The 18,963-nt window shown below is 50.1% G+C and overlaps 1 protein-coding gene across 2 annotated transcripts in view; it reads right to left on the reverse strand.

Moving 5' to 3' along the window:
• Positions 1 to 143: 143 nt before the first annotated feature.
• tyk2 (tyrosine kinase 2) overlaps positions 144 to 18,963 on the reverse strand; it is a 37,807-nt gene continuing 18,987 nt past the window's right edge. Inside the window, exons 10-24 of one of the 2 annotated variants that reach the window (XM_066707872.1) lie at positions 18,665 to 18,851; positions 17,331 to 17,449; positions 16,485 to 16,670; positions 15,792 to 15,879; positions 15,338 to 15,465; positions 15,067 to 15,202; positions 11,567 to 11,718; positions 11,056 to 11,206; positions 9,669 to 9,763; positions 8,046 to 8,238; positions 7,604 to 7,722; positions 6,476 to 6,648; positions 6,153 to 6,270; positions 5,251 to 5,361; positions 144 to 2,712 (exon numbers count right to left, since the gene is read on the reverse strand). In XM_066707872.1, the coding sequence (XP_066563969.1) occupies positions 2,569 to 2,712; positions 5,251 to 5,361; positions 6,153 to 6,270; positions 6,476 to 6,648; positions 7,604 to 7,722; positions 8,046 to 8,238; positions 9,669 to 9,763; positions 11,056 to 11,206; positions 11,567 to 11,718; positions 15,067 to 15,202; positions 15,338 to 15,465; positions 15,792 to 15,879; positions 16,485 to 16,670; positions 17,331 to 17,449; positions 18,665 to 18,851 (2,100 nt within the window). In that variant the 3' untranslated portion in view covers positions 144 to 2,568. Of the gene's footprint in view, positions 2,713 to 5,250; positions 5,362 to 6,152; positions 6,271 to 6,475; positions 6,649 to 7,603; positions 7,723 to 7,748; positions 7,888 to 8,045; positions 8,239 to 9,668; positions 9,764 to 11,055; positions 11,207 to 11,566; positions 11,719 to 15,066; positions 15,203 to 15,337; positions 15,466 to 15,791; positions 15,880 to 16,484; positions 16,671 to 17,330; positions 17,450 to 18,664; positions 18,852 to 18,963 lie in introns of those variants that run through there. The other variant, XM_066707873.1, reaches the window with a different exon arrangement.

Raw genomic sequence — 18,963 nt, forward strand, 5'->3', positions numbered from 1 at the left:
CAGTGACTGTCGTCAGCTTGTCGACACCAGTGAAAGAGTGGAGTCTGCAGACAGTCACACACACACTTGCAACAATGTCCTGAGGACAACGTTCGTACAATGTCCCGTACGACGCACACAGAAATAGAATCGACCTTCAGATCCAAGTTTTTTTATGATGCATTTTATTTGTATTTTTTATTACTCATAGTAAACAATGTGGCTGAAAGACAAATAGAAACAAAAGGGGGAAATATGTACATACAGTTTGCCAAATGCATAAATTAAAAAAAAAATATGCAGAAGCCATCTGAGTGAAACCAAGTGAAATATATTAAAATTATATTACAATAACATTCGTCAGCAGACATCTGGTTAGTTAGCACTGACTTCACAAATACGTTGTGGTGAAAAGCAGGTGGAGCCGCAGTGGTTTGTGAGATTGCGTGCAGGCCCTCGACAGCAAACTCGAATGTCTATGAAAGCACTTTTCCATAATGCCAATCCCGGAATCCAGTCAAGACTCGCACTGAGTGCGTTTTAAACGTAGCTGTGTAATATTTACCAGACAAATAATTCACATTATGGAAGTGGAAAAAGTAAACCCACTTCATGTGAAATCCGTGATCATTTTCACCCATTTCACAAGTTAACATGTATATATATAATATTTGTGTATGTATAGTATGAAACTTATGTACATTTTAAAATGGGCGTCAATTTAAGAGTGCAACAAATGGCTGTCATATCGGTTGTAAAATAATTTGCAAAAGCAATGCTTCTGACATGCCTCAACCGTCGCTCACGCTTACTCCCCTCCATCTCTCATGTTCCTCCCTCACCCTCTCCTTTGCCAAGGTGAAACCCCTTCTCCACATTCCTCTTGTAAATGTGATCTATTAAGACGTGTGACCATTCAAGGACAGAATAAAAACATGACAAGACCTACAATCGAAAGAGAAAAGAAAGACCAAAGGATCAGGTCTTCTCTTTCTTCATCCTCCCATCCTTTTTTTTTCCTGAGCAGTAATACATTTTTTTGCATCAGTGATCGGTAAACACAGCTTTTGAATTGCCCTTGGTTTATATATATATATATATATATATATTACGGATTAAAGCTACAGAGAGACTCGTGTAACCTCACCCAGGACTGCGATTCACAAAGTCAAAATGCAGAGAAACAATGACAACATTTCTTACACCTGTAAGGTTTACAAATACTTGCCTTCAGACACGTATGCAAAATACATAATATATGTCATCTGAATATACCGGTGTAGCCCAAAAAATTGACGACACTATCCTCCCAAGATACTGACAGCGTAGGCCCCGGGAGCTGGGAACAGACCCTGTACGGTTTATAAATGCGTTTACAGGCACATTTATGAGCAAGCGTAAATAATCACCCTCAATTCTTCACGTAAACTCGATTATACTATTTTTCTCTAGCTGCGAAAAACACGAGTGCTATAGTATGCACACTGTGCCAGGTACTCTTGGGAGATGTAATCGGTGTAATTTTGTTATCTTGATTAGAGACCGTCTCTCTCCAAGCCCAGGGGCGGCTGCTCGTCTCCAGGCTGTGTTGAAGTAGACCTTTGCGTTTAAAACCCAGGAGAGACTGGTTCATAGCTCTCGTATTAGAGAACTGGCGCATTGGCGAAGGCCTCAAGTGCCTTTAATTAGAAAAACACTTCCGACAAGGCAGACGAAATCACTTAATAAGGAAGTAGAGAATAGAAGGCCATACATATGTGTATAAAAATAAAATAAAGGGCATAAACAACAAAAAAAAAGTTCTGGATGCTCAAAATCACGAGCAGTGGGTAGCATCCCCACACGTAAACACCCAAACTGACCTCCCGCCACCCCGCCTCGCGCTCCACACCCATGCAATGCGATTCACAGTCTTTAATAACAGTTCTCTTTCACAGAAGGCCATTGGCTGCTTTGAAGAGGCACATTATAATTATCTATATTCTGTATACAAAATTTATACATCTTACCATTGCGTGACAGTTGTAGTAATACTAGCGTCTGTCTAATGAAGAAATGGTATATTTAAGCTTGTGTACTGTGTGTTGAGCATCCGGGTCCAGGTGCTCACAGAGGTTTAAAGACGTCCCACCCCCGGGGGAGCGGGGCCGAAGAAAGAGCGAGGATGAATGTCGCATCGCTGCCCAAAGTCCGGATGCTCTCAGACACCCAATCCTCGAGTAGTCGCTGTGGATCCAGACGGACCGCACCCACCATCCTTTGCGTTCGAGTCCGTTCAGTTCATCCATCTTCTGTTCCTGAGAGCCGGGGGCCCTCGATCTGCGGGTTGACGTTCTGCATCGTCCGGGTCCCGATCGGACGTCAACAAACGCACAGACAGAAGTGAACCGACATCTTTAGGGAAATACAATAAAACGAAAGTAATCCTCCGGCACAGCGGTCTCTGTAGGAGGTTCCATCCTCCCGTTCCCCGTCCTCGTCTATGTACATGCAGGCAACTAGTGATAGTGTGTGAGTGTGTGAGAGAGAGAGGAGAGGACAGAACGTGCCTCCTCTGCTCCCCCGGGAGTCCCAGGGCCCGGCGCCGCCTCAGGCCTGGCTGATGAGGTTGAGCAGCACGGTGGGTGGCTGTTGGTACTGCGTGACGATGTCCTGGATCGTGGGGACGAGGTCACTGAAAGTCGGTCGCTTCTCGGGGTCATTTTCCCAGCATCTCTCAATCAACGAGTAGACCTAGAACACAATTGAAAGTAGAAATTAAAAACCAGTATACGTTAAATGAATAAAGACGGCATCAGTTTTTCCCCGTGCTTACAAACACGATGCGAGGGGCGGATTAAACCTGTTTAAGCAATACGAGGGGACATTCGAACTGAATTTGTTTAGTTTTTTTCCCCCATTTCCTTAAAGTGTTTCTGTTAGTGAAAGATTAAAAATATTTACCTGAAAGCATTTGTGGCACGATTACTCAAACAAGCTGGCAGCGGGTAATTGTGAACTGTTATGCAAACAATTAGATCCTCTCTGTGCCGTTTGCTCCGTGGTGCTCGTGTGTAGTTCTGCTAATGACCGGCAGGTGGAGACATCCCACAGAACGGCACGCACTCGGCCCAGAAGACACACAAGGTAATTAAGATCCTGTTTCGGATCAGGACCAGGGGAACGGCATCCGGGATGATCGCCCGCCGCTGCCGCCGTGATGAGACAAGACGGAGCGGTCGGGGTCTGTGCCGGGAGTGGGGGGGCTGTGGTCACATGTGGTTGGGCATGTTCAGATTTCAGAAAGGCGAATGTGGAACGGGCAAAATAATTGGCATGGCTGATCGGCATTGGCAGGGGCGTTGCACCAGGTAGTCGGACGCATCTGCAGCGCTGATACAGACAACACGACGCCCTCACCGCAGCCAGGCGTCAATTTAAAGCTTCCTGTTGCTTCCAGGGAGATCCCCAGAGCACCGTGGGTAAAGGAAGGAAACTGACGGACTGATCTTGAACCTGATGGACGAGTGACTGCGGGAAATAGAACTACGGATGCCTTTCATTGCATCTTCAATCCACTCACTGAAGAGACAAGATCAAAGCATGACGTCAGAGCGATGTTTTAACACTGAAAAACGCAGATGCTGCTATTCTTGATGGAAACTCTGTGCAGAAACCCTCGAGCTTAAAGCCGCTCAGATCTGGGCCTCAGAAAGAGCCGTCCGTCATCAGCCGCCTGTCTTGACGCACTGCTACCTCCCGCCTCCGGGGTGCGATCAGGCCGATAACAGACCCAGTAGGATCTGTGGTGTTCCAGACCTGCCAACACTGGACATCTGTTTCGAGTAGCACATCGGCACATGAGCTAAAGACGCTTAAAACTGCAGAGTGCGTCTGCACAACATTCCTCAACCTGTCCACCAGAAAACAATACAGTATGCATATACTTCAAATAACAACTGCTTTATTACTTTGTTTTTATGTTAACCTGGTGTCCTGTTATCGGGATAGTGCTCCCTCATAGGCTTCTTCTCCATATAAAGTGCCAGTAAATTATTAATAATTAGAAACAGATCATCTGTAGCTACCCAAAAACATAAGTGTATGTAGCTCATTGCTGTTTACTGTAGCTCACCATACAAAAGACAAGATTTAATGAATAAATAAAGTGAACAGCAGCACCGTCAATGAATAATACCTAAAATAATAGTGCACTTTTAAAATAATGCATTTTACACAAATAATTATGGTATGTTCTTATGTTCAGTATTCTAATACTCCATGTACACATGTAATTTCGATTTCCTATGATCTTGCGCAGTGGTGGTGTTGTGGTGCTTGCAATGAAACCATCTCTCAGCTTTCTAATATGTTATTATAAACCGATCAGCCATAACATTATGACCACCTGCCTAATATTGTGTAGGTCCCCCTTTTGCCACCAAAACAGCCCTGACCCGTCGAGGCATGGACTCCACTACACCTCTGAAGGTGTGCTGTGGTATCTGGCACCAAGACGTTAGCAGCAGATCCTTAAAGTCCTGTAAGTTGCGAGGTGGGGCCTCCATGGATCGGACTTGTTTGTCCAGCACATCCCACAGATGCTCGATTGGATTGAGATCTGGGGAATTTGGAGGCCAAGTCAACACCTTGAACTCATGATTCATCAGACCAGGCCACCTTCTTCTATTGCTCCGTGGTCCAGTTCTGATGCTCACGTGCCCATTGTAGGTGCTTTCGGCAGTGGACAGGGGTCAGCATGGGCACCCTGACTGGTCTGCGGCTACGCAGCCCCATACGCAACAAACTGCGATGCACTGTGTGTTCTGACACCTTTCTATCAGAACCAGCATTCACTTTTTCAGCAATTTGAGCTACAGTAGCTCGTCTGTTGGATCGGACCACACGGGCCAGCCTTCGCTCCCCACGTGCATCAATGAGCCTTGGCCGCCCATGACCCTGTCGCCGGTTCACCGCTTTTCCTTCCTTGGACCACTTTTGATAGGTACTGACCACTGCAGACCGGGAACACCCCACAAGAGCTGCAGTTTTGGAGATGCTCTGACCCAGTCGTCTAGCCATCACAATGTGGCCCTTGTCAAAGTCGCTCAGATCCTTACGCTGCACATTTTTCCTGCTTCTAACACGTCCTAATTTTTAATCAGTTGCCAAATTCACTGCAAGTGAATAAGTGCTTCATAATGTATAAACATTGAGATGCTTTATTTCAGGGGTAACGAATGTACATTCAGCCGAGACCGTTAGAGCAGCAGCAGGCGGGCGAGCACGTACCTCACGGGGGCAGTCCTTGGGGCAGGGCAGCCGGCGGCGCCTCTCCAGCAGCTCGATCAGCTTCATGACGGTCATCTGGCCCTGCACCGCCCCGATCATCTCGAAGAACTTCTGCAGGGGGGAGAGACGGGACAAGACAGCGGCTCACCGACACGTAGGCAACAGCTCGGAAATCAAACAATGCATCGGTGCCGCCCGTCTGCAGAGCGAGGGCCTGAGTCCCCCCATGGGAATCTTTACAGCTCGCTCCATGCTGATCCACACCTCAAAGACATCCTCCGGGAACAGCGTTTCGATATTTCCCACTATTGCACTAGATTTCATGTATAACTTGCCAGCCTTCACTTTTTCCAGGATGTTACGCAAGCTCTTCCGGAGCAGAACTCCCCAAAGCCCAGGACACTAATCCCGCCTCGCCCAAAACCGTAGCCTATTCTTCTACAACCTACAAAGCGTTGGTCTCACTGCATCGAGTTCTTTGGGTCTTTAACAGCCGTGATATGGGTCCATGTCTGACACACACAGCTCTAACACGGACCCTTTGTGCCGTGCTGTGCTAGTCCCGTGGCACAGAGGCCCCAGCCAACGAGGAATGATGATAAAAATGAGCTCATGTCTCTGGAGCACGGTTTCACTCTGCACAGAGGGGGTTCAGAGGCCCAGTGCCTTAAACTGAACTGAACTCCACGGCCGTGTGCTCAATCCCTCCCCCCAGCCCTAGGGCACGTCCCAAGACCCCCCAGTTCAGACTGTAACCGATGATACTGCCGTCGTTTTACTGCAATGTCTCCTACACCCATATCTTCCACACACACCCAGGACTGAACTGTACTAAACCTGTGTTTACTGTGCTTTGTAGTGATTGTGTCGGCTCAGAAACAATGTCTGTGGAAAGCGCTTACTGTGGGGGGGCTGTGGCGGTTCTCGCAGTAGCTCAGCAGTTCATACAGCGTGATGCCGAAGGACCAGACATCGGAGGCGAAGGAGAACTTGCTCTCCTTCAGGCACTCGATCGCATACCTAGAAGACAGAAGCCCGCGGCTAAGATGAGACGCACAGAATTGGCAGGAAGGAAAGGGCACAGGCGGGAACAACTGGGATGTGCAGGGTTTTACGGCAGCGGTGGAAAGAGCCGCCGTGAGCGCTCAACCTCTGCTGCCATCCCAGGCCTCCCTAAGGGGCTTCGTTTCAAGTCACCCCCCGCAGACCTCCTCGGACGTCTTACCAGAACACCGGGCTGTCCCCGTCCTCCTTGACCCGGTAGTACACGTTGCCCTCGGGGATGTACTTGCTCAGGCCGAAGTCGCCGATCTTCACCACGTTCTCGTTCTCCACCAGCACGTTACGCGCTGCCAGGTCGCGGTGGATGTAGCGCTTGGAGTGCAGGTAGTCCATTCCCTAAGCAGGGGACAGGGAAAAGAGGCAGTCAAACCACCGGACGCCGCGAGAGATTGGCGGACAAGCAGAAACCCACGGAAAACCTGAATGCAGATCTATGGCCCTCCCTGCTCTTTTCAACGCCACGTGATGACATGACTGACGCTGGGTTCAACGGGTTCCTCAGAGAATGCAGATAAATGTCACAATCTCAGTCTCGTCTTGCACCACAGTTTCTACCGTCAATCCAGATTGGACTGGAAAATGCTCAAGTGTAGCAACAAAAACAGTTCCCTATACATCTGTTTACGATGTAATTTTATAAAGACAGTTTTCAGAAATCACACCTCCAGGAGCCAGTGCATCAGTACGTGGGAAGACTTGCGTCTGGCTGAATCAACTTTGAATCAAAGCACAATGGACTGGAAAGACACTATAAAACCCAGCGAGGCACCGTACGGCAACTGGCCAAACAAGCCTGTACACCCAACCCAACCAAACAGCCGGTGTATAATGGGGCGGGTGTTCTTAATGACCTTATAAAAGCACTTTACCAGCAGTTACTGGCCGGGCACGTCGCCCTTTTACGATGCGTTCGTGTCAATGAAATGCATCCTTTTTCCTGCCCTGCTTCGCAAGCCACTATCAAAAGCAACGATTGGACGGACTACCTTTCGATCAACCGATCAAAATGACTGACATGTGCGTCTTCCAGGAAATGAAGGTGCTTTCAAATGAACGGGTCCGTTTACCAAGTCTACTCTTATTAAAAACATCCCACCGGAGCAAGGAAAAGTCCCTGAAGTCTCCACCTCCGTGCTGCGAAGCCTCGCTGTGCGCACTTCTCTGAGCAGGATATCCGCCGTGGAGCTACACCACCATAACGATCTTTCAATCCTTCTCATGGCAGGGCCTTCAAGGGGTACACGGGTCCTACACTCACACCAGAGGCGGGCAGGCGGGCGGACGGGCTTACCTCGCAGACCTGCTGGGCGAAGAGCATGATCTGCGCCACCCCCACCCGGTGCTTGGGCAGGTAGTCCCGCAGGCTCCCCAAGGGCAAGTACTCCATGATGAGCTGCACCATCTGACCCCCTGAGGACACAAGAGAGGGAAAAAGAGAGGGAGGGAGTGAGGGGCAGAGAGAGAGAGAGAGCTGGTGTTAATACAGAGTTCCTCTCCACTTCTCGGTATCTTCTGCTTTTCATTTGCGGGGCTGAACCAAGGTAATCCTCGGAGCCAGACCGGGTCAGCGCCAAGCTTTTTGGACAAAAAAATGATGGCAAGACCATAAAAACAAAATCAATTAAACCAAGTCAGGCCAAATCCCAGCCCTGCTGCCCAACACCTTACAGAAACGAAGGGGGCGGCCAATGTTCAACAAAAACCGCCTCCCCGCTGCCGCGTGGCACACGTACCCAGCTCGCTGCAGCAGCCCTTGTACTTGACGATGTTCTTGTGGTACAGCGATTTCAGGATCTCGATCTCCCGGATCCAGCCGGCCTGGAGCTGGCTGCTGCAGTCCTGCTTCAGGGACTTGACCGCCACGTACTCGCCCGTGCCGTCGTTGCTGGGGTCGTAGACGTACAGCATCACCTTCCCGAAGTGGCCCTGGGGGGACGAGCAGCGCAGACACCCTGGCGTCAGAATCTTATTATTCACGTCATATCTCCAAACCCACAGCGCAGATTTCACAGTCTTCCCATCGGGGCCTGATGTGTCTGCACTGCCGGCTGGGCCGAGGCAAGCGCCTACAGGCCTGCCTCTACACATGTAGCGTGGCCAGGCCGGTACCGTCCAGGGCCCACTTGCATAAACATAGACCAAGTAATTTTAAGTCTTCCTAACAATAGACACTCAGTTAAGACCGTTGCATAAAATTGGTCTAAGACTGGTCTTACTTGGTCAACTCCATTCTGGGAAATTTAAGACACATGAAGAAAAAAATGTCGGACGTTTATCTAACAGCGATCGCAGTTAACTGACAATCTACACCAGTTATAATGCAGAGAAATGTATAATTTGGTCGCCATTTTCGGAAACTTTCAGTAACGAATTCAAACACAAGCCGTGGGATAAAATGAAAAAGCTAACCTCGTCAAGCCTGTGTGTGCGCGCTGTGTGGTCTGTAAAAGACGGGTGAAACTAATAATATGCTAATTTAAGAGGAAATATCCGCGTACTACACTCAGCGCAGAGTTGATTTTTATTTATTCCTTTGCCAGACGCCCTTATCCAGGCTATAGGATACAATAGCAAAACAAAAGAGCTAAATACAGCACAAAATTACTAAATCAGTCATAATACAAATTAAAGTTTCGAAGTGACAGAAGTGCAGGTGAAATATACGGTTGATTATAGAAGTGAGTGGGGAGGCTCTCGTGTTTGTGGGGATCACGGTGTGCAGGGCAGCGGGGTGTGTGGGGCAGCGGGGGGCTCTCTCCACCAGACAGCATTAGTGACTGTCTGTAGACTTAAATCTTAATTTTTATGCAACTGACTAACTTGCATAGACTAGTCTGTCACATTAAGACCAGTTTAATATACTTTTATGTAACTGGCCCCAGGTTGTACGTTCAACCCACATACATTTAATTTCCTTCTCTCGCTGCCCCATGTCCTTAAAGACAAGACAAATCACGGCGCGGTTCTATGATTAAGAAGGTGGCTTGCGAGCTTTGCGTTCCGCCAGTTGTCTTTAAGATGAAGCCACACCCATAAAAAGACTGATATAAATAAAACAAACATCCTGGAAGTGAGAGTGCAGTCTTGTCAGTTGTTAGCAGCGCACTTTGCACAGGTTGTGGGACATTGTATTTAAGTGCTGGCCATTTCTTTGGTTAAGTCTTGTGCTTCTAGTGGACAACGCTGCCTCCTCCCCTGTGTGAGAGCGTAAGACACACAGTCTGCACACAGATCTGTCTGTTTTGTTTAAGCAAGTTGTTACTAATACTCCTGTTGTGGACGCAGCGGCCTGTTCACATCCCCTGAGCAGCGAAGGGTCGGCAGACACCACGCTGCCCCCCGGCACACGGGCTCACCTCTCCCAGGTCTCGGATCTTCTTGAGATAGCGCTTGAGGAACACCGTGGGGTCGGCGTCGTGCAGGACGTCACACTTGGAAGAGATGTCGGGGTCTGTAAGGCAGAGGGGTCAGAGCATTACCGAGGGTGACATCCACGGAGGGGACGGCTCGGCCCCGTTTTAATGCTTCAGTTTAACGCCGGAGCGAGAGAGACAGAGACAGAGCCAGAGCCAGAGGGGAGCGGGCGGGAGAGACACAGAGCCAGAGGGGAGCGGGAGAGATACAGACACAGAGCCAGAGGGGAGCGGGAGAGACACAGACACAGAGCCAGAGGGGAGCGGGAGAGATACAGACACAGAGCCAGGGGGGAGCGGGAGAGACACAGACACAGAGCCAGAGGGGAGCGGGAGAGACACAGACACAGAGCCAGAGGGGAGCGGGAGAGATACAGATACAGAGCCAGAGGGGAGCGGGCCGGAGAGACACAGAGCCAGAGGGGAGCGGGAGAGATACAGACACAGAGCCAGAGGGGAGCGGGCCGGAGAGACACAGAGCCAGAGGGGAGCGGGAGAGATACAGACACAGAGCCAGAGGGGAGCGGGCCGGAGAGACAGAGCCAGAGGGGAGCGGGAGAGATACAGACACAGAGCCAGAGGGGAGCGGGCCGGAGAGACACAGAGCCAGAGGGGAGCGGGAGAGATACAGACACAGAGCCAGGGGGGAGCGGGAGAGACACAGACACAGAGACAGAGGGGAGCGGGAGAGATACAGACACAGAGCCAGGGGGGAGCGGGAGAGACACAGACACAGAGCCAGAGGGGAGCGGGAGAGACACAGACACAGAGCCAGAGGGGAGCGGGAGAGACACAGACACAGAGCCAGAGGGGAGCGGGCCTGAGAGACACAGAGCCAGAGGGGAGCGGGAGAGATACAGACACAGAGCCAGAGGGGAGCGGGAGAGACACAGACACAGAGCCAGAGGGGAGCGGGAGAGATACAGATACAGAGCCAGAGGGGAGCGGGCCGGAGAGACACAGAGCCAGAGGGGAGCGGGAGAGATACAGACACAGAGCCAGAGGGGAGCGGGCCGGAGAGACACAGAGCCAGAGGGGAGCGGGAGAGATACAGACACAGAGCCAGGGGGGAGCGGGAGAGACACAGACACAGAGCCAGGGGGGAGCGGGAGAGACACAGACACAGAGCCAGGGGGGAGCGGGAGAGACACAGACACAGAGCCAGAGGGGAGCGGGAGAGACACAGACACAGAGCCAGAGGGGAGCGGGAGAGACACAGACACAGAGCCAGAGGGGAGCGGGAGAGATACAGATACAGAGGCGAGCAGGAGCATGAGTCTGTGTCCTCAGTGTGCCAGGGTCCGGGGGGGTGAGGAGCGGAGAGACTCACTCTTCTGCTGCAGCTCTGTCAGCTCGCGCAATATGGCCCTGAAGGAGGGCCGCCCGGCGGGGTCATAGTTCAGGCACTTGCTGATGAAGCTGGCCAGCTCCTTGGAGGACGGCTCCGGCAGGTGGGACTTGGTCTCGTAGAAACGCTCCTTCTGCAAAGAGGCAAGGGGGGGACTAGCGTTCAGTGCATCTCACAGGCAATTCACACAGCTTGGGAATGAGCCTGAACACTGTGCTAATGAACAAGCCGTTTTGCTTGCCTTTTTCCTGTGTGCGCACAAATTAACAGTATTTATACTCTACTAGGTATAAAGCATGTGCGCTTGGAGTCCATTTACCTGTCCAGCACTGAGTTTAAATGCCGTGGCCCTCTGACACGTTTACATATTATACTTACTGAGCCATGCAGCTCGTATACACTTATACTGGCCAAAGTATATGACCCCAGGCAGGACAATGCATTCTGCGGTTTGCCGCCGGGGGTCTCTCTCCCGGCGTCCGCCCGCCCCTACCTCGTTCAGCGTGCTCTCGTTCATGGGCAGGTCCCCGTTGTAGCAGATCTCCAGCAGGGTGGTCCCGAAGCTCCACTTGTCCGCCGCAATGCCCAGCCGGCTCACCATCTGCACGCACTCGGGCGCGATCCACGGGATGCGCTCCACGCGCTCTGCGGAGCCAAGAGGGGAGAGTGCGTCAACAAACGGCCCCTACGGCAAAGTGCGAACGACCCCAATGTAGCATTACTTCCCAGTTCCTTAGATTCTGAGGCCCTCATTAATAAATTTTAAGTGTCTCAAAAAAACACAAAGTTGACAAATCGAGAGGAGGCCATTCGCCCCATCGTGCTCGTTTGGTGTCCATTAATACCTAAGTGATCAAGGATCCTATCCAGTCTGTTTTTGAATGTTCCCACATTGTCTCTTCAGCCGCATCGCTGGGGAGTTTGTTCAGATTGTGACGCCTCTCTGTGTGAAGAAGTGTCTCCTGTTTTCCGTCTTGAATGCCCTGAAGCCCAATTTCCATTTGTGTCCCCGGGTGCGTGTGTCCCTGCTGATCTGGAAAAGCTCCTCTGGTTTGATGTGGTCGATGCCTTTCATGGTTTTGAAGACTTGGATCAAGTCCCCACGTAGTCTCCTCTGTTCCAGGGTGAAAAGGTTCAGTTCCTCAGTCTCTCAGTAGGACTTTCCCTTCAGACCTGGAATAAGTCTGGTTGCTCTCCTCTGATATCTTTCTTGAAGTGTGGAGCCCAGAACTGTCCACAGTATCCAGATGAGCTCTAACTAGTGCATTGTACAGTCTGAACATCACTGCCCTTGTTCTCAATTCTACACTTTTGACAATATACCCTAGCATTGTGTTTGCCTTTTTTATTGCTTCCCCACACTGTTTGGATGGAGAAAGTGAGGAGTCCACATAGACTCCTAGGTCTTTCTCATGCGTTACTTCATCTAGATCTGTTCCTCCCATAGTGTAATTATAGTGGACATTTTTGTTACCTGCATGTATTACCTTGCACTTGTCCACATTGAATTTCATCTGCCAGGTGTCACCCACAACTGAATATTATCTGAGTCCCTCTGAATATCCTGTGCTGCCGAGATTGTATCTGCTGAGCCGCCTATTTTAGTATCATCTGCAAATTTGACAAGTTTGCTAACTATCCCAGACTCTCGTCTTGACGCAATTCTGTTCCTTTGCCTTGCAATACATTTACCCACGTAAACCTGTCTGCTTTGCATTTTCATTAAACTGTTTCTTCAGTGCATGACTTCCCCCTCCCACCCCACCTGTTATTTTTCAATTGGAGGACTAGCACCAGATCAGAACATAACGTGACTGCCTGTCCCACTAAGATATCAGGATCAACAAGTCTGACAGGTGGTTTCTATGAAGGAGGAACTAAAACCTTATCTACCTTTTTTTTTTTTTCCCCAGTCAGGTGCTCCAGTTACTCGCATGCGAGGTTTAAAGATCACACGCATTGATTTTCATAGACGCTCACCACACTAATGGAAAGCATCAGTACTGTGCCCTGATAAAAGCACAATGCGAGACTTTCACAGTCGGCCGGCGGGGAAACGTTCTGGGCTCGGTCACGGTCACCTGTATCGAATAAGGAATCCGACCATCTTTTAAATGAAGTGTTTCACGGTTTTAGATTTTTTTACGTGACTCTTTTCTAGGTCAGCAAGTTTGTGAAATCAAGTTGACAGAATGCCAATATATAACCTAACAATAATATAACAACAATTGAGGACTATTTATATATAAATTGGATCCTAACTACACAGAGAAGGAAGACTTTTTATGTTTGTTCTACTTCACACAGTAAGAATGGGCTATGGTCTGAGAGAGTGTGTGTAATCTATATATATGACCACAGGACTGAAGCTGCTTTGCATACACAAATATCGTTGAGCAAAACAAACTTAACCCCATTTTGACCCGACAAACTGCCTTCCCCTGGCCCAAGCGGTCGCTTTCAGAGCTGGGTTCACAGGTGGTCTCCGCTGCGAAGATCGCAAAGACGCCTCTCTCGCCTCGAGTTAGAAAAGGTGACACGAGAGCCACCCGGCTCGACTTTCCGCAGAAGATCAGAACGGAAAGAGAAACACGCCCGTTGTCAAAAGCCCGTTTACTGAATGAACCGGGGCCGTGTCTGCGCTCGTACAGACTTCAAAGGCCATGACCTCTCACGTCATGTGGGTTAGAGCTTTCAAAGGATGTGGTAGGAGACTGCTGAATGACCTACTGATGCTTAAACACACAATACAGCGTAGGAGGGATCGAACAATATTCAGTTTGGGCTTCAGTTTCAAGATTTAGAAAAATATTGACATTTACTAACCTTATATGGTCCAAAATTTTATGAAAGACCTTATGACAAATCTGTGAATTCATCAGAGAGGTGTTTTTAACATTTAACTTTTTTTTTTTTTTTCTGGTGGAAAAAGGAGGAATTTAAACAGACAGAGGTGCGTAAATGACTGGGTAACGTCTCGGACAAGATAATCTCGGGTGCATTGGAAAACACTGTGTTTTTCCCCCACCCTCTTTTTGAAAACAGGCCTGGTTTTGCCAGGGCGGTGGGGCATTTACTGATGAGCGAGGACACTGTTACAGCTGTCTGGAACTGATATGTAAGCAGAGAGCTTGTCTACACGCACAAAACCCTGGCAAAACATCTCCCCTTGACGGTCTCAAATTGAAAACACGGAAGACGTCGAGAGGTGATTTAAAACTACCGATGCTCCTCCGCTCGTGAGAGAAACCCACGAGTGACAGCTCCTCGCCAGGAGAAAAAAAAAAAAAAAAAAAAGGTTTGAATCTGATTTCAAGGAGCCGAAGTTCCTTCGAGGAAGCCCTTTCTTCGAACCTCCTCCCTTGTAATTCAGGTTATGGCACGCTACAGGCTGGCGTGCAGTGCCGGGCAGAGCAGCCAAGAGGAATGCTAACAGCCACAGGCATGGGGCGGGACGCCAGCACGGGGCAAGGACACGCCCGTCCCCGCCGAGAGCATGAACAGCCGTTCCTGAGCGAGGCACGCACACACAGACGGCAGCTAGAACTGGAGACCGGCAGAGCAAATAAACAAAAACGCAGCAAGGAAAACAGCTGCGCTCTTGACTATTATTGTAGTCCCATCTCCAATTAGGGCGAGAGAAAGTGCCTAACAGTGCTGTGCTGAACCCCGAGGCCCTGCTCTCACGGCAGAGGAAGCTCAGGTTAAAAAACTAGCCAACTGTGAAACGGAAATCTGCCAAACAAAAGAGGAAGACCTTTCTTGTCATTGGTTTGTTTTTTCTACAGAGTGTGATGTACCAGCTGTCCCGATACCGGTCGGTTTGTTTACTAAGAAGCAAAAGGAATAGCAGGCATGCAGGCTGGCACCTTAAGTCAGAGCCTTCTGAAAGAATGACAGGAAACACGGGCACGAGCGAACAGGAAGTGACTGGTGCCCAGCTTCCTGTGCCGCTGCTCTGACAGTGAAAAACAAAACAAAGCCAAGCCCCACCTTCTCTGGAGAGTGCGGTGAAGCTGATGCCCGGGTCGCTGAGCTTGATGAAGGGGGAGGTGCCCTCCTCCAGCCCCTTGCGCACCACCAGGATATTCTTGGCACAGACGTTGCCATGGACCAGCTTCTTGTTCTCCTGCAGGACGACAAAGCGAGTGTTTGGGTTCACTAAACGGCGAGGGAAGATAAATGCCCTCCCACAAAAGGTAGACTCTGCAGCACTGCCACCGAAGAGCGGGAAGAAGAATGGACCAGGGCTCGGGGGACTCACCAGATAGCTCAGGGCGCTGGCCAGCTGTTTGGCTACAGTGAACTTCCACTGTGGCGTCACTTTCCCCCTCTCTTTGCGCAGAAACACATCCAGGGGCCCAAACTCGACGTACTCCTCCAGCATAATGTCTAGTGAAGGAACAGAGCATGAATAAGGTCTTAATAGGTCCAGTTCCAGCTCTTAGGACCAGGAAAAAGTTCAGGAATGTAAACGACACTGGGAGGAATTGAGGTTAAAGCAAACACAAGGAACCAAAAGGTTTTATTTTCAGAGGAATCCGTTTAAAAACCGGTGCCATTTAATGTCTATGTCAGCTGAGTCAGAGCTCCTGTTCATCTATTCATTCCTTTGTTTGCTTTTGTTTATCTGCAGATTATAGACCCAGGCAACCTCAACTGCATACTTGCATACCCGGGACAAAGCCAGAGGAAGGAGCAACTCTGTGGAAACTCACTTTCAGACCCCTTGACACAAACTCCGTGGACGAACACCAGGTGGATGTGGGACACCTGACTCATCAGACTGGCGGTTTCGAAGAAGGCCTGGTGGGGGGGGAGGGGGGAAGTGCGGCATCATTAGCATCCAGTCAAACACACAGCAACGAGAAACACGAAGACTGAGGCGTAAAGCCCTGCCCCGCGTCCGCACACACCAGGAGATCCTGTACGGATAAACGCTGGCAATAACCCTCATCTTCCAACAATGTCTTGAACTTAAACAAAACATCTGAAAAGGGACTCATTTAAATAGAACAGAACAAAAAAGAGGGAGTGGGGGAAGAAAAATGGCAGCCACAATCCAAGAAGAAGCAGGTTTTACAAGAAACTTCTACGATGATGTCTGATGTAGAAAACTTTTCAAATTGCAGAGCAGTCAAATGCCAGGCTGCGTCTTCCCTTCCAGCAGCTCTGGTCCAACAGGATTAGTTAGGAATCCAATTAGTCAACCACGCACACACACACACACACACACAGTGTCGTAAACCCAACCTCAACCATATTTTAATAACCAAGTTTTTTTGGTGGAACCACAATCTGATAGTTAACTTCAGCACTGCCTAATATCTAGTGCTGTTTTGCAAGATTACATTTAGGACTTCTGACTATTTTGGGTGGCCCTCTCCCCTGCCCAGGCTGCGCACACTCACCAGGGCGATGTCTTTGTGTGTCTGGTCCAGGATCTTTAGGACCACGCGGATGTCCTCGCTGTTGTTGTTGTTCCTCTCATTGTAGCCCTCGTCGTCCACGTCCTCGTCCAGACCCAGGCCCCCTCCCCGGACGTGCAGCTTGCCCAGGTAGATGTTCGTCCTGGTCCCCCGGCCCAGATGATGGTCCTAGAAAATCGACGGCACAACACCAAACACAGTCAAAGACACGGCTCGTGGCATCAAAACTTCAAAAGCCACAGTCCGGCAAGGCCCCAAGTGTGTGCATCAGTGAGCGATGAGGCCACAGACTGAGACGCTCCCGTCATCGGTGCCAGGTGAATTTATTAAACAAAAAACGCTCAAAACGGAAAACACAAGATAAACACCACATGCAGGTCAAGTCCAGGGCACCGTTCTCTGCGAGCGTGCTTCGCGGACGACCCCGTGGGTTCAAAACAAGATTTACAAGCCTTGGCCGCAGACCAAAGGCAGAAATTCAAAACAGAGGCGGCTGTTAGGAAAGTGCGGCAGGTTTGGCCTGCAGCAACGAGGTGTCGGGTTACACAACACAATCCTCCTCTGTGCCGGCAGAGGCACTTTCACCCCAATTAATCAGATAACAAACAAAACGGTCTGCAGCCGAGATGTGTCGTAGTTCAGTTGTTAGTCTGGGTCATAAAATGCAACAAGATGCAAAGCAAAAAACTTCTAAACCGACGCAGATAGAGATAATATTCTCTGGCACAGAGCGAGTGGATGGTGCTCTGGGCCTTGAAGACTTCAAGGCCCAGAGCGTCGTCCACTCTGGAACCCATCGGTAGCGTACAAAACCAAGACGGGCCTCACCTGGGTGATCTCTTTATCCCTGATCTGGTGGAAGCTCAGCTGGCTCAGGTTCAGGGTGTTGGATATGGGCCGGACGCTGCTGTCGGGCGTTTTCCTCACGATGACAAGATTGGACAGTTCTGCGATGGGGGGGAGAAGACAACACACATATCAAGTACATGTATACAGAGGACACACAGAAGAATAACAAAGAGATCGCATCCGGTCTACATCGAACAGGAAACGGGATGATGCTGTAAACCACACGAGGCGTCTTAATGATTTTAGCGCCGAGGAGAGCGGCAGGGCACTCGTGCATGTACAAACTGTTTTAATTATTTGGCAGATCTAAGTGCAACGGGCCAGACCATCCACAGGGACTTGAGGATTACAGAAAGACATTAATTCCGCTGTGCAGGACTGGGTGTGTCCCACTACAAGGCTAATTTTAACTTAATTTTATCTGACAAAGTAGAGAAAGCTTGTTGCACTTTTTGCAGTTGCGTACACCCACACACGCAAACACGTACACGGCACGCACACTGGCACGCACATGCAAAAAGCAACAAAGCCCGTTATATCCTACAGGACAGAAGGTGCCGCTCGCATGTGAAAGCTGGAGATAGCGATCGTATTGAACAACTCCAGCTCAACTCAACATATGGGTGTGTTTTGGTTGAGCTGAACGGCTCTCACTCTCCCCTAAGCATCGATTTGCATCGTTTTACATGTCGCCACTGAACAGATAGCGTCTCGACTAAAGAGCCAGTAAAGAGTTTCCAGCCAAGCAGAACGCTGTGAACAAAAGCTGGGTTTGTGTGTCACGGACCGCGGCATTCACGGTCCGCTGCCTGGTGCGATTGAAAACCCACAGACTGAGAGTCACTCTAGGCTTAGATCTGAACTCTTCCCTAGAACGACGCCACTGAGCTGACCCCGTGCCCGTCACACCGACTCCAGTCGACACATTTGACTTCTGCTGTCCACTTCATAAACAGGACACAGAAGCCAACATGTCCTGGGCAGCTACAGGGGCTACTGGGGGTCAATCCAAAACTGTTCATAATGACTACATCTGAGCAAATTCTCGTCGGCTAACGTAGATCTCAAGGCATCTCCAAAACCCGAAGCACTGGGGCCTCTCTGGCAGGGCTTCCCGTGTCCCCCTGGGTTTTTCCACCCAAATGATCGGCTCAGTGCAAGAGCCACAACCGCCGAGGTGAAAATAAGACCACTGGCTCGCTTTAAAGATTCGCGTAGGAATCGGATGGCGGTGTCGGGGACCACTACTCTACAGGAGTAACGACGACCCGCAGTGTCACTGGGTCTCGGGCCGGGCGGACGGCGGACCTCACCTCCGGTTCTGGGCAGGCAGCACTTCCTCACGGTGAAGCTCTCGTTGCCTGACTTGAGCACGCAGGTCTTCAGGTTGTCGGTCAGCTCCTTCACGCTACCAAACTGGCGGTCCCAGCCCTCCAGCATGAACACGTCCCCCTTCTGCTGGATGCGGAACTGCTTGTGCGTGACGCGGCCGTCGCTGCCCTGCGGAGCCGAGGAGAGACACGGGCGTTAGCGGAGCAAGAGGTGTGGCGGACTGCTTCCACCAACCACCGTCCTCATAAGACGTTGGGATGAGTAAATGTTTCTACAACAG

Source organism: Amia ocellicauda, chromosome 7 (genome assembly GCF_036373705.1).
Source record: "Amia ocellicauda isolate fAmiCal2 chromosome 7, fAmiCal2.hap1, whole genome shotgun sequence".
Lineage (NCBI taxonomy): Eukaryota > Metazoa > Chordata > Actinopteri > Amiiformes > Amiidae > Amia > Amia ocellicauda.